This window comes from Solanum lycopersicum, chromosome 11, assembly GCF_036512215.1.
Source record: "Solanum lycopersicum chromosome 11, SLM_r2.1".
Lineage (NCBI taxonomy): Eukaryota > Viridiplantae > Streptophyta > Magnoliopsida > Solanales > Solanaceae > Solanum > Solanum lycopersicum.
The window spans coordinates 6,221,582-6,237,478 of record NC_090810.1 but is presented as its reverse complement, the minus strand read 5'-3'; the positions used below and the strand labels follow the sequence as shown (position 1 = coordinate 6,237,478).

The following is a 15,897-nucleotide window of genomic DNA, read 5'->3' as shown; positions in this document are numbered from 1 at the left end:
TTTTCGATAGACCCTCGATTCGAAAGAAATATTTTTGAAACAGGATTACAAAAAAATGACAACAAAATAACAAGAAATAAAGTAAATTAAGCAGCAGAGAGACTACGCGACTACTAAATAATACTAATCAGGAGAATAGGAGGGGAAAGGTTAGTCCCCTAGCTCTCTTATATAAAGTGCAACACTTGGCTACCTAAACCTTGACCTCCAAACCTTCCTATCTAATGTCATGTCCTCGGTAAGCTAAAGTTGTATCATGTCCTAGCTAATCACTTCTCCGGTCCTTTTTCGATTTAACTCAACCTCTCCTCTTAATCTTGCTACAACAAACCTCCCGCACCTCCTTACTGGCACAATCATGCACCTCCTTTTCACTATCTCAAAACCATCTCAACGTTGCTTTCCTAATATTGTCTGCCACCGAGGCCACTCCCACCTTATCCCGTATAACTTCATTCCTAATATATCTATACTAGCTAATATATATCTCCTAGTATGCCCACTCATCCATTTGACCATCCTTTGCTACATTCAAATTCTGAAGTCTGAATATGGGAGTTCTTTACGAGCCACTATTATGCCACACAACAACGTTCACCACTATGTAAAACTTACCTTTAACCCTTGGCAACACATTCTTATTTAACAAGGTGAGCCTCCATTTCACCCACCCCACTCCATATAATGTGCGACATCATCGTCAATCACCTTGTCTCGTTGAAATATTGACCCAAGATACTTGAAGCTTCCTCAGTTGGGTAAGACTAGTGCATTGATCTTCAATTCCTCCACCGCCTAATGCATTACATCACTGAACTTGCACTGTAGGTTCTTTGTTTTAATCCTGCTGTACAGAAGTCTTTAATCTTTTGAGCTTGTTTCCAAACTTCCAACCTTTTATAAACTCGACCGTCGTCTTGTCGATCAATATTAGGTCATCTGTGAATAACATACACCGTGGCACTCAATTTGTCCAACACCATGGCAAATAGGAACAGGCTAAAGGATGATCCTTAGTGCAACCCCAACACATCCAAGAAGTATTCTGAGTCACCTCTCACTATTCTAACTTGGTCTTAGCTCCATTGTACCTTATCCTTAATTGCCCTAATCTAAGTCACATGTACACCTCTAAAGTCCAAACATCTCTATCTCAAAAGAACCTCTCTATGGATTTTATCATAAGCCTTTTCCATGTCAATGAACACCATTTATAAGGCCCTCTCCTTACCTTTATATTGTTCCAACACTTTCCATACAAGATGAATGGGTTTTGTGGTTGGTCACCTCAGGCATATATCGAAAACGGTTCTCAAAGATAAACACACCCCTCCTCATCTTCATTTCAACCACAACCACTCTCCCGAACTTCCATAGCATGGCTTAGTAGTTTGATACCCTTATAATTGTTGCAATTCTGAATATCACCATTATCCTCGTAAAATGGAACCATTGTACTCCACCTCCATTCTTCTGGCATTTTCATTGTCATAAATATGACATTAAATAACTCAAGACACTCCACATACATGCCTCGCTAGTGTCCTTCCAAAAATCTACCGAGATCTCATCTAACTCGATTGATTTTCCCTTCCACATCTTACAAAAAAGGAACTTTTTGACAATTTAATATGGATTTGGCAACAAGTAGGCAAATAAAAAATTAACCTATTAAGGATAATTCTCAACCTCAACTGCAAACACGAAAACGAGATTAAAGTGCAACAAGTATAACATCATCAACCAAAGTTATTGGTTCTATGAATACTCATTGTCCATGTCACTGTAACAAAGCCAGTTTCAATCAAATATATATAAAAATATTAGTTTATCTAGAGTTAAAAATTCTCTCGATGATCCAATGACATAATCTTTTCATAAAACTAAGGACCCTAGTGCGTTGATTCCAAGATTGGAAGTCATTTGAGGCAAGTTTCTTTCATGGGATTTTGGGTCCACTTTATCTCCTTTTTAGCACCTTTAATCCCCATGGTTGCCTTTCATTTTCTCTTCCATCTCGAAACTTTTAAAAAACTTAAAGAAAAACACTTAATCCCCAAAGCAAGCATGATATACTCACATAGAAAAAAATCAAAATATAGGTATCAAATCAAACTAGACATCACCAAAAGTTAAATGCCATGTAGGGTATTACCTCCACCTCTCCTGATGTATATTCAGGATTCAAATTTTCGAGTAAGATAAGGGCCCTTTCCAGATTTGATGTTTGCAACACCTCCTCCCAAGGCTAAATATGAGAAGAAAGAAAGAAAGTGAAAATTAAGACATCTTATTGAACACAAAAAGAATATTAGAATTCATCTACAAAAACCTATCATATAATCTAAAGATCGTATTATCCAAAAAAACTAAGCACTCTGTGTAGGCACTAAGGCACTAATTGTAATGCAGGAAATGTAGCACGAGCTAACTCTGATGTGTAAATATAGCTCCAACACATGGGAAACCTTCAACTTTTAACATATAATTACCTCCACATGTGATGGTGACTTCTAATTGCTAAGTTACAAGTAAATTAGACATGGGCAAATACAAAGAAAAAGCGAACTATGTAATTATTTCACTTAATTCTCTAAATAGATTTCTTTTCCTGTTAATTTGGTATTCAAGAATTTGTTAACAAATATATTATGGTGATTTAATTTCATATGCTCGCGTCTTGGTAGGTATTTACCCCCATACTTGTGCACTTTGGGAGGTTACAGACCAGCTACGTTGCCCGAAAAGCTAGCTCAACCAATTGTATTGAAAAAAGATGTAATGACACAATATCACTATATTTTATGTAAAAAGCATCAATCACACCATATCTTTTCTTCCTTTGATAACCAAGAAATCCCCAGTGACCTTTGCCATACGGTTCAGTACTCTGTAGATGACATACACACCCCTCTACACCTCTCCACCTCTCCACTTAGCTACCTAGCTTTTGTTTGTTGCAAGATTATATCTCATAACTTGTGTCTAACCCATAAACCACATATAATACTCTTACCACTCGACCAAGTTGCTACAATATCAAATCCAGTGTTTTCAAAAACATTTTTGGGGCGAGTTTCGAGGTAGGGCGTACCAAAATATGCTCTAGGCGTAAATTAAAGACGTAGATCCATAACACGTAAGGCATAAGCCTCGACATAAAAACCTAAGTCCTGAGCGTAAAAACCATAGGCCTGGGCGTTTTTAATTTTCTTAAAACCTTTTTTGCTTTAAATCTTACTTCTGATTATTGGTGTACTGATATTTCTCAAGTAGTAATTATAATACTTTTTTTCTTCATTATTGCTTATTAATATTTATCTCAAATAAATATAATTTCCATATATAATGAAGGTTATTTATAAAAAATTATTTGTAAAATCATTGAAAGGTTTACTTTTGCTTATTTTAGTAGTAATAAAATTATAAAATTGAATATACAAGAGACTACGCCCTGTAGATCCATGGGGCATAAAATTGAATATACAAGAGACTAAGCCCCGAAGATCCATGGGACTTATGCCCCGTACTGTATAAAATGTATCACCTCACGCCCCCACCTTTTAAACACTAATCAAATCATTAGTTTTCATTTCACTACTAACAGATGAGACTAGAAAAAACTATGTGTAAGCCATGTTTTTCGTGATGAGTGAGTTCCATATTATGGGCATCCAGAAGAATCATTCCACGCAACTCAACAAGATTTCAAAGATACAAAAAATTAGTTCTCTTCTTTGCATTATTTGCTGAGCCAAAACATTTTTCTTGTGCTAATCCATTAACGCGAAAACCATCATCAATCTAAAGACCAGATTTTCCAGAGCCAACCAATTTTCTAAAGCCAACTTTTAATCCAACAATCACATGGCACTACTAAGCGAATAAGCAATCAGCCAAATTCCATTATCTCCTCCCTAGCCCCAAACATCCAACAATCACATGCCACTACTAAGCAAATAAGCAATCAGCCAACTTCCATTACTCACTCCAATGAAGATTAGGCATATCATGTGAATGGGTTCCTAGTGAGAATAAATTCACTAGACAAAGCTTCCATTATTCTTGTGTGTGGGGTGGTGGGGGGAAGGGAGGGCCGGGGGTAGTATGGTGTGATATCTCTCTTTTTTTATCAACTTCAAGTTGAATGATTTTGTATTGCAACAAGGGATAAATAGCTTCTAATGTTGACATGTGGTCTTGAGGCCAAATACTTCAGATGTAATATAGAAAGGTTTTGACATACAATAAACCTAAAGGAGTTCTAGACTTCAAACATTTTTTTAAGCTACCCTAGAGTCAAGAAGAAATGGAGAAGTTCCAAAAGCCCTTCCTAGATCCCTTAGTTATCTCAAATCGTTACACAATTATGTTGTCCAAACCTAACGATATATTTTCACCATACAGTTTGTCTTGTACTTTGCTAGTAATAAAAGAACAAGCCAAACAATGACCTAGGATTCAAAGATAGCTCAATCACTTCAGTAGAGGTCACACTTCTTCCACGACAACGCCTTTTGCAGTATCACTTCCTTGTCGAGTAACACATGAGCCATCAAACTTGATATTTAATCAACTAGATCATGCCAGCGTAGGAGTGAAAAATTGATCAAATGAATCAGACGATTGGCAACAAAGTTACAATTCTAAGCTCATAGGTCACAACAAGCCATTTGTTCAAAAGATTTTCATCTATATTTATGGCATATTTATGACATGAGACAAGCTTAGACACAACAACATACCATCATATGGGGTCTAGGAAGGGTAGCGTGTACGCAAACTTATCCCTTATGTAGAGGTAGGGTAGGGAGGGTTTCACTTTTCTCTGATAGACCCTTAGCTCAAGGAAAAGAATATCAACATGGTTCGAGAAAAGAAATAAAGAAAGTGAAGATGTCATGACAAAATACTAAACATAGCATGACAAAGCATTCTTCAAAAAAAAGAAAAGGAACAATAACTACAACAAAGTAATATTATAATTGAAGTTCATAAAACTAAGTATAGTAACAGAAATCAAAGAACAAAAAATATATAGAGTTGCATTTTCCTAGAATCAGCATATCGAACAGAGTTACTTAATCAGCAAAGTAATATAGGACCAAGGATAGGAACACTTACAGGTGCCTCGAACCACTTGCTCGACTCCTGTAATAAACAAGAAAGGGGGTTACATAAGTTTGATATATGAAAAAAAAATTGCAAAACAAAACCAACTAATTTGCAGCCATGAAAGAGAGAAGAAGCATATATTTCCACCGTACCATATCAACAGTCTAATATCATCTCACAACAGATTACATGAATCCGAATTAAAAATCCGATCTCAAAAAAACAATTATACCAGAAAATCTAAATTAGAAAAAAGGATGACGACATTATAATCACACACACCAGATAGCAGCAAGTAAATCCATTTCTTTCCCCATCCGAAAAATGATAAAAGGGAAAAGGCACATATTTTTTGAGTAAACATCCATTTTTTCCCATGATTGGAAAAAACATAATTAGTCACTATCTAGTTTTTATAAAATTATGAGTCTTACAGTTACAGGAATATAAAACAAAAGTCTTAGCTCTCCATAATTACTTGAATTTTGCATCTCTTTTATATCTCCGAAAGCAATAAAATCCTGAGACATTGACTGTGCATTCTGGTCTGCATGAACTGATTTGGAATGACCCCTTGAGATGCGGAAAGGATTAATTCTAGTGGCATTCTTTTCCAGACGTCAACTTTTATGCTTTTGAAAGGGGACTCAATTACAGCTAGCACATTATGAATTACCTAATCTATATTATACTAGTAGTCTGCTTTAAGATTCAACAGTAAACTATACACTAGGGTGAACTAAACAAAGTAGAACTTATCATGTTCCCATGTAATAGAATATGGTTCAAATTTCAAAGTGAAACTTTGAGAAAGTGATGGTGTCTAGCCAGCAAGGAGTTCCTTGAAACATAAGAAAGGCAGCTTAGTGCACTAAAGATCCCTCTATACAGGGTCCAAGGAAGGGCCGGACCACAAGGGTCTATTGTATGTAGCCTTACTTTGCATTTCTGCAAGAGGTTGTTTCCACGGCATGAACCTATGACTTCCAGATCATATGGCAACAATTTACCAGTTACGACAAGGCTCTTCTTCCACATTTTTCATTGACATCGGCATCAAATGAGCTTGACCAGCCCAAAATGGCACAACCACATCAAGACGAGCACTCAAAAGGAAGCAAGTCTACCCTTAGGTTATGGATAAGCCAACCAACACAATAAAATTAGATAACATGGAATATGTTATTCATGGATGATATTGTTTTAGTTGACGAAACAGGTGATGTGTCAATCAAAAGCTTGGCTATTGAGGATAAGTAGAAACTGGAAAGTGTTACCAGGATATGTCAATGTGACAGAGAGATGTCCACCAACATAAAGGTAAGTTACATAATAGCTATAAGCTAAAAATGTTATAAAGCAAAGCCCATTATTTAAATGTTGACCTTAGCTTCTCTGGAACTGGAACTAATTTGTAGTTGTCATACTCAACATGAATTAAGTTTCTAGTGTTGACTTTCACCCAATGTCTTGAAACACAAAATAGTGTGATAGAAGGTGGTGGTTCTATTTGCATAAAGGCTAGCATCACAAGTTGTTGGCGGTTGAGCGTAAAGGCTAGTGGTGCGGGTGGTTGGTGTCTAGTGGTAAGAGTAGTGGTCAATGGTTTAAATGTTTGGTGGAAGCAGTTGACGGTTGTGGAGGTAGCCATGTTTCGATGGTTAGTCATGTAAAAAATAGTGTGGTGGTAAGAGGTTACATTCACATGACATTTTTTGGCAATAGATTTTTAAGCGAATTTAAGAAAATCCGGTGTAAAAGATCTCAATAGTTCAAACCTCCCAAAGGCTAATAAGGGGTTGTGAAGGAACCAAATGCACTTAATAGACTGATTATTGAATAATAAATATCCAAACCATGTTTAATTGGATAATGTAGTATGTAGTATAATGAATAATTAGTATCATACTCTAGTAGCTAATGTTAGACCATTGATTCTTACTCTTTTTTTTTAGAATTAGTAATGTTGTATTCTTCAGCATTGGGAATGCTGGCCACCATCAGAAACAAGTTACAAAACAAGTAGACTCTAGCTTTACAAAGCTCCTAGAAATTGTATTAACTCCTATATATCCTCTATACAATTATGTTTACACCAAAAAATTAAAGTCTCCAGGCAGTTCCATTTCACATCATGGACTGGGCTGATTTTGTCTTCAAAACACCTTCCATTTCAGACCACCATATGCAAGAGGGTATTATCCTCCACCATTTTTTCTGACTTTTACTTCCCCCTCTTTCCATCCAACAACTCATTAGATCGGTTGTATGTTCCGGCATTATCCACACTGTCTTTGTGAGACTGAAAAACATGTTCCACAATTGGGCAGTGAATTTAAAGTGTAGGAACAAGTGATTGTTTGTCTCCCTAGTCTCATTGCACAAAAAACATCTAGTCACCACAACTCTCCGCTTCTTTTGTAACACTTCATGAGTAAGACATGCCTTTCTTACCACTAGCCATGTGAAACACTTCACTTTTGAAAGGGCTATGTTCTTCCATACATTTTTCCATATCTTTAGCTCTTCCTCCCGATTAATGCTATTCTCCCTCTTGTATACATTATTTACAGTGAAACTTCCTTCTGAACTATGTCTCCATCTAAGTCTATCAGGCTCCATTATTGTCCCACGAAAAGTATCCACTTCTTTTAGCAGGTCAACTACTCTTTCTACCTCCCAATCATTTAATTGTCTTCTGAAGTTTAGATCCCACCCCTGGAGAACCAGCAATCAGACACAACAATTTTAGGGTTGCTAGATAGTAACATGAGATCTAGATATTTACCCTGCAGTGGTTGTACTTATCCTATCCAATTATCCTTCCAAAACCTAACATTGTTACCATTGCCCACTCTGAATTTAGAATTCTCCTGGAGCTTTGACCATAGACCTCTGATAGCCCTCCATACACCCATCCTATAAGTGCAATTCACTTTATTTGAGCACCAAGGGCTATTCTGTCCAAACTTTTGAATAATTACTTCCTTCAAAAGGGAAGTTTCTTCATCACAGAATCTCCAAAGCCATTTCATCAAAAGGCACCTGTCTTGATTCTTACTCTTACCTCTTATTCTATTTCTTTTCTTCTAGAAAGATTTAGTGCTCTTAATATATGGAAAAAATTTCCAAGCAACCTTATCTAATTTATAACTGTAACGAGCTTAATATTTATTTGCAACGACAAAGGTTGGAAGGAGATTATGAGATGGAGATTTGAACTATTAAGATCTTTTAAGATCAGAATGTTAAATAATTAAGACAGTTTATTTCAACATTTTAATTTGCAAAACTTTTCTAAAGAAACATAAAATTTAACTTCAATACTAAATCAAATACTATGAGCCCGACTATACTTACCAAATAAATAGATGATAAGCTTGGAGTGTTGAAAAGCAAGTTTAAGTGCTAAAACTTATTTTATAAATTTAGTAGCTACTTGTTTGGATTGAAATGCTGAAATTGTCAATAAGCCATTAATATGTCTGGTAAAAATGGGTTGATAAGTTGTTCTTTTTTTTAAAATGACTACGATACCCTTAATATTTTTTAGCAAATAAAAATTAAAAATTTAAGTATTTGTGTAAAGAAAAGAAGGAAAGACAACGAAGTGAAGAGGAAGTAAGAAGTTTTGGGAAAGATTTTTTGAAAATTGAAAAAAATATATCAAGGAATAATAGTAAAATATTTGATTGAACCAAAAGTGTTTATAAGCTAAAAAAAAACAAGTTGGGGATGACCAGCTTATAGCTTTTAGTTAGTTAAGGCTTATTAGCACTTTCTTGTTTACCACAAGTGTGGATAAGCTTAAAAGCACCCATAAGCCAGTTTGACTAGCTCATAAGCATAGTCAAACATGATCTATGTGAATAAAATAATAAGACGGTTCATAGTGTTGGTGGGTGATTGGAGAATATGTTGGTTGACGGTATTGGTTGTAGTGATAGATAATAGTGGGGTTAAATGATGATAGAGGTTGGGAACATATAGTAGTGACTGATGGTGGTGACCGGTGATGGGTGGAGAATGGCACTTCGGCAAAGACCGGTGTAAAATGGCAGCTAGTAGTGGTGACAACTATTTGTGGTGATTAGCGGCAACAATGGTAGTGGTTGGGATGATATTAGTCAATAATGGTGGTGACGACAATTAGTGATGAAAGTGGATTGAGTAACAATCAATGTTGTGAAAGGTGCTCGTCTGTCGCCTTTGGCGATAAGGCGAGGCGAGGCACTTTCGCCTATTTGCCTCGAGGCGAGGCGAGTTGAAAATGGGAACCTATGGCGATGAAATGGCGACCTTTGGCGACAAGGCTGGCTTCGCCGTTTTTTTTAAAGGTCTGATTTATAATTAAAAGCCCAAATTAGGGTTTCTTTTTTTGCAAACATTTCACATTTGTGATTGCCTCCTCTTCTCCTCAATTGCGAACCCTTCGCGTTTGCCGCTTTGCAACCTTCTTCAACTGATTTCGCGACTACTACAAGTATGTTTCTTCTTCATCAGTCAATTCTTCTCATCTAATTCTTCTCTTTGTTTCTTCTTCTTCGCTACTCTATTTTTCACTCACTATTGTGCTCTGTTTTCGCTCAGTGTGGTAGCGAGCAGTGTTTTTCACTCACTGAGTGCTCTACTCACTATTAGATTTTGAATTGAAATAGTTGCTAATATATGTTATTGCTATTAAGATTTTGGATAATTATATGTGCACTTAAAAATTTTCATTTTTGATATTAATTGGCACCTTAATTCAAAAAGGCGAGTGTCTTGCCGCTTGAGGCGAGGTAGGCCCCTATCGCCTTTCACCTTGCAAAACATGGGAAACAATGAGCTACCATGTTTGTAGAAAGCTTTGAATAGACAATATTAAGACTTTGTTCATTTTATGTGAAGGTGTTTCATGTTTAACTAGGTACGATATTAAAAGTAAAGAAGACCTTTGACATGTTTAATATGTAAAGTACCAAAATTATCCTTTAAAATGAATGCTTATGAGTATTCTTTGTCTTCTTACTCTCTCCTTAAAAAAGGAATGAACTTATGTATTATGTAGGTCCCAACAAGTTGTCGTTAATGGTTAAACATGGATATTAAAGTTAATAGCTTGCAAAAGGAGAAAGGTATCATTTCTCTTAAGAGACTAAAAGGGAAAGTGTCACATAAAATGAGACAAAGATAATAACACAATATATATTTTTCTTTTGACATAAGATTCAACGACATAGCCTATCACAAACCTAATTCTCTTAGTTTTTTTAAACAATAAATCAAACTTGTTTCAATAATATCACACCAAATGGTGTTAAATCTGTTCACTAACCGAGCTAGTGGGTTGACCACAATTTTCAAACAAATTGTTCCAATCATGTATAAAAATGGTAATTTTCTACTTACACCAGAACAATTATGCAAAAGAAAAGAATTCAAAGTAATTCTAATTTTCCCTTGCATGCAAATGGTATGCACTTATGTTCCTCCCATTTAAGACCATCTAAAAGTGCATAGAAGCATTATCTTCCAAGTTGTCTTATTTTCGTTGTGCAGCCTCCGTGATCTTTAACCATTGATCACCACCACTAATACCTACTAAGGACAATAGGTGTGCAAGCCTTCACAACAATGTTGTGAATCTAATGTGTAGTAATTCATGAAAATCCTTTTCCTCAAATACCGTTAGGGTTTCATGATGCGGCATGCAAAGAATTACACCTTAGTAACTTTAATATCAACTCTTCCACACCTCTCCCTCTTATCCCCAACTGTGCATGACTCACTACTAAATGAACTCTAACCATAAAAAGTATAACACTTCTCCCTCCAACCATACCATCTTAACCTCCCCTTCATTACCAATGGGTTGCTCTTATATCCTATGAACGTACTCTTTGATCTCCATCAATTCCTAAATCCAAGTCATGCAACACTTTCCCATAACCAGACTAAACTCCCATTCTTATTTCTGTATAAGCCAATTTATTGAGTTACAATTTGTATAGGTTATATTAGATGCTACTTCATGGACCTCTTATGAGGCTTGTCTCTCTAAATATAAAAGGAATGTTATGTTGTAAAAGCTCTCTTGCTTCAATTCAAGAGATTTTGGTGCATCTTAATATGCTTGACTACAATCAAAGAAAAGTTGGTACAAAAACTTCTCAATGGCATGGAAAAGTAAGTAACTCCATGTAATGCCACCATTGTATCACCAAAAAGAACATATTTATGTTCTTTATAAAATTAGCAGCACCGGATTCACAAAAGATAAAGTAGAATAGGTTATGCACAATTTTATCTAGCAACAAATTAGACTTCACAAGAAAATGACATTGCTCAAGGCAAAACTTACTGCAATGGGTCTCCGCGTGATTATGAAGCTCTTGCCACCCATCCTCTCAACTTCCTTGGGGGATACTCCAGCAGATAATTTAGGCAACTTGCCTATATTGTCAACAAGCTTACCAATTGACATGTTACCTCTATCTCTATCCTCTTTCACTTTAACAGAGTCTATGATTGCCTTCTTTGGAGGCCTGATATCCAAGGCAGCACCATCGTTTCTGTTCTGCATGTTCTTGTCCAGTCCACCAGAAAGCTTACTATCTCCAGATTTCTTTCTTTCTTCAGAAGGAGTGGCACCTGTTCCCATAACCTCTTTGTCATTTGTGCAAACAGTGAACTTCTGTACACTGTCCCCACCCTTGTCCTCTGATAGTGTCACAGAACCATTTACTTTTATTCGTTTTGAAGGCCTATCGTCCAAAATGCCAAGATCCTTCGAAGGTTTACCTCTTTCGCCAGCTACTAAGAGTTCTATTGAGAGTGTATTAACTTTTTTATCATTCTTAACCGTGTAGAGTGCATTTTCTTCACTTGACGTATTTTGGTTGTGAACAATTGTAGTGGCTATTTTGCTGTTAACAACCAGCACCGGCGCATCATTTCCTTTCATTGTTGATTGCTGCTCATTTTGAGAATCATTTGCATCTCCATGTAAGGCATCCTCTCTAATCGGTGAACTTTGTGCATCTACATCATTTCTTCCCACTAAATGACTTGATTTACCAGCAACTTTTGCAACTCCCAAATCATGTGAGTTTTTCTCACCAGGGACATAATTCACTTCCTTAACAGTTTCCTGATTAACAGATGAAACATTTGTATCTCTCTGTACGTCCTGTCTAACAAGAGAACTTTGTCCATCTACATCACTTTTTCCAAGTAAATGACTCACTTTGGCATGATTCTGTGGTTTTAGCCCAGAGGACTCCCCATTAGCTCGATATTCCATGGCAGTTTTGTTATCTTTCTTGTCAGAAGCAAATTTGAGGACATGACTGGCCTTTTCACTATCTTTCCTGTTAAAAACATACTTGACTGTACCAAAACATAAACAAATTTGCATGAGAGATTAATCTAAGCTGCTTTATATTATTCCATTAAAATGAATTTATACTGTAGTGACACCACAAAGAGAGGACACCCAGGGAGCTGAGGCACATACCGTCCAGCCCACCAACTTTGTCGATCATCTTATCCAAAATTGCACAAGTTCCAACATCAAAAGCACGGTAGAAAACATAGTCAGCCAATTTAACTTCTTCATCTGATGGCTGCGGATTTCTGATGTCCTCTGAAGTGCAGATAACATTACATCTGCCAGCAATAGCTTCCTGGTCAAGTAAATCGACAAGAAGTTAAGCAGCCAAAGGCATATGATAAATTACAAGTTAAGCGTGTGATATTGACAATGGCTATATGCAAACTCGGGACAGACTCATAGTAGAAACAGAGAACACTTAACAAGACAACCAAACAGAACAAATATCTTTCGTAATTCACATACCACTAGGGAAGAAAAATAGGCCACAATTCTGCATCCAATGGAATGGCTAAGTAATTAATGAAGTAGGTGAATAACCATCATGTTTATATCTCATGGAAGCAAAAAACAGTCGGTGATTTCATCCCACCTTGGTAGATAAATTATCTAGTACCTATGCTAATGGAAAAAAGCAAGCACCTAGTGTAAATTCGAGGTGTGCGCAAACAGGCTGAACATCGTCATGAAAATCATAGATGTCACTCTGATTGCAACCTTTTTTTAATCAATGAGAGCTTATCTTTTGATGAAAGCACATATTTTATTTAAAACTGAGGAAAAAAGTATTACCACACAAAGTAGTTGTATGCAAAGTTACATGAGTCTAGGGAGTGACATGTGTCTCTGATGTACTGCATATTTACAGTACTTAAAATGCTTTAAAATTGAGGTTTTCTCTGTCTTTTAAGCACTTGATAGTAGATTTGATGGTATTTTATCTTTGTTTTGCAGGAAAATAGATTTTGGCAAGTCGGGGTGAAGAGTACAATGAAACAACAGATTTTGAGGTTTGATGAATTGAGTCAATTGACCTACGAGCCGTAGGTATGAGCCGTAGAAGAGACCGGTGATTTTTGGAGCTAAATATGGGACCACGAGACTGGACTACGAGCCATAGGAATTTCTACGAGCCGTAGGTCCAAGGCGTAGAAAAGACCAAAGATGTTGGAGTTCAGTACTTGGACAGCGAGCAGCCAGAACGGGTTGTGCAAAGTTCGACGAGTCGTAAAATATGTCCGTAGGTAAGTCAAGAGGAATATTGAAGAAGTTGTGTTCCACGAAAGGTTCGTACGAGCCGTAGAAGCGACTGCCGAATCCTACTTTTTCCTATGTTTTCTTAGTCTACTTTATTTAGGATATAAGACGTCTATAAATAGTCATTTTTTATTTATTTTTTGAAGATAGACAAATCATACTTTGTTTTGAGAATTAAATTGTGGAATACGTCTGCATTTTAATTCTAGAATAGGTGGTTATTATTACATCTTTTGTTCATGAATCAAGATTCCGAAATTTAACTACTCTAATTGTAAGTGCATGATTTATCTTTAAAAAATTAATATGAATTGTGATCACCCAAGCATGAGTAGCTAAATCCACAACTAGAGTTGCGGGAACCATGAGGAATTAACAATGCAAACCTAATGACTAGTAAGTAATTCTTAGATAATGTTTATGCATGTACTGTTTCTCTCTTCAGTTTGATTGCCTTTTAACAAAGACCTACGTCAGAACTCGCATTATTGATACTTACCTGACCAAAGGGGTAACGAATGAAAAAGAGATTATACAATAAAATTTGATGTTACCAAGCCTCATCTAGTAGCTTGAACGGGCCATGGATAGCTAATCTAGGCTCAAGGGTAACGGTTATTAAAGAATACACCCGTAGACTGACCAAAGTTGCGTGGTGAAATTCAATTATTTGGGGGACCAGCTACTTAAGAGATACCTAACTTACTAACTTTGCATGCTAGACACTAAACAAGGTTACTACTGTAAGGCTTACAGTTATGAACTTGTGGAGAACATAAATGTCCTATCTTCTATTGATTTTACAACCAATCAATCTCCTGCTTCCTTGTTACTACAATCATTAACTCAAGCTTTTGTTTTACAACCCCCCCCCCGTTACGGAAATAACTCGACTAAATGTATAATCTAATAATCAATTAGGTTAGTCTAGACTTCATTCCTCGTGAGATCAACCCTAACCTATGTTAGGGTATTCATTTGAACAATCGCTTATTCTTCTTTTAGGAGGTGTAATTTAGGCGTATCAACCGACGGGTTCATCCACATACCAACCTACTACAGATTGCCTTTACTGCTGAGTTTTATTATTTAATGCAGATATTCCAAAATAAAAATGCAATGAAGGATGTGTCTCAAAGGAAAATTTGCGCAAATGGGTGCCAAGATACATCACCGAGCAAGGTGTTGATGTCGATTGGGTACCCGATATAGCCCTGATCAAGAAGGCCTTATTGAATTTTCCGACCATGTTTTGGTGGTCTATTGTACGTGCTTGACTATCACCGCCATGGCAGATAACCACTTGACTTTAGAATGGGCGGTGATGGTGACATGTTTGATGGTTGGGTACAAGATTGATTTTGCTCGCCTATGTGGGCATTTCAAAAGACCACTATCGTTCCCTTCCCTTGCCTGATTTTCTGATTATGTCTGTGTCCACGATGCCCAAGGTGTTCTACTTATGTTAGAAGTTTATATTCCATTACTAGTAGAAAATACAAAGAACTTAACTGTTTTTTATTTTATTTCATATAATATAAGATTAGGGTGAGCTTAAATGAAGTGACACATTCATAAAGTTGAACCCAACTTTCTTAATTACTCCACCTCTCAACACCAACCCCGCTTGAGGAATTTCACTGAGTGTGTTGTTAATCTACCTCGAAAAGACATAATTCTAACTAAATAAAGTCATGTCAGATATGAAAAGTTACATTTCTTCAAATCTTGTTGGTCAATTAATAAGTCACAAAGGAAGTTCAAAAAAATGTCTTGGGGGTGACAACAACGCCAATGAATAAAAAAGACTCTACACAAATTAACAGTCCAACTTGCACGTAAAATAGCAAACCCCTAACTTAAGACCTATTCTGGTTTTAACACTTTTTTGTTTTTTTAACTTAGTAACTTTGTATTATATCACAAAACAATGCATGGGTATGGGTTGTACTGTAACCTTATATGCAAGTGTACTCCTGATTTCACTTCTCTACGTCCTAGTTTAATGCTTCTTTTAATAATAGGTTCCAGGTTAACACCCTTTCAATAGCAAGTTCAGTTTAACATCTGTACTTGTTAAAACCACACATAATAAGTACTTTTTAATGAAGTGAAATATACTAAAAAGATGTTCAAAAGATGCAAAACTA

At 36.3% G+C, this 15,897-nt stretch overlaps 1 protein-coding gene across 2 annotated transcripts in view; it reads right to left on the bottom strand.

Moving 5' to 3' along the window:
• The window catches only part of LOC101268537 (protein ANTI-SILENCING 1), a 28,183-nt gene that overhangs the window by 8,661 nt on the left and 3,625 nt on the right, over nt 1-15,897 (bottom strand). Inside the window, exons 3-6 of one of the 2 annotated variants that reach the window (XM_004250259.5) lie at nt 12,614-12,782; nt 11,459-12,486; nt 5,125-5,151; nt 2,156-2,248 (exon numbers count right to left, since the gene is read on the bottom strand). In XM_004250259.5, coding sequence (XP_004250307.1) covers nt 2,156-2,248; nt 5,125-5,151; nt 11,459-12,486; nt 12,614-12,782 — 1,317 coding nt within the window. The remainder of the gene's footprint in view (nt 1-2,155; nt 2,249-5,124; nt 5,152-11,458; nt 12,487-12,613; nt 12,783-15,897) is intronic. The other variant, XM_026028080.2, reaches the window with a different exon arrangement.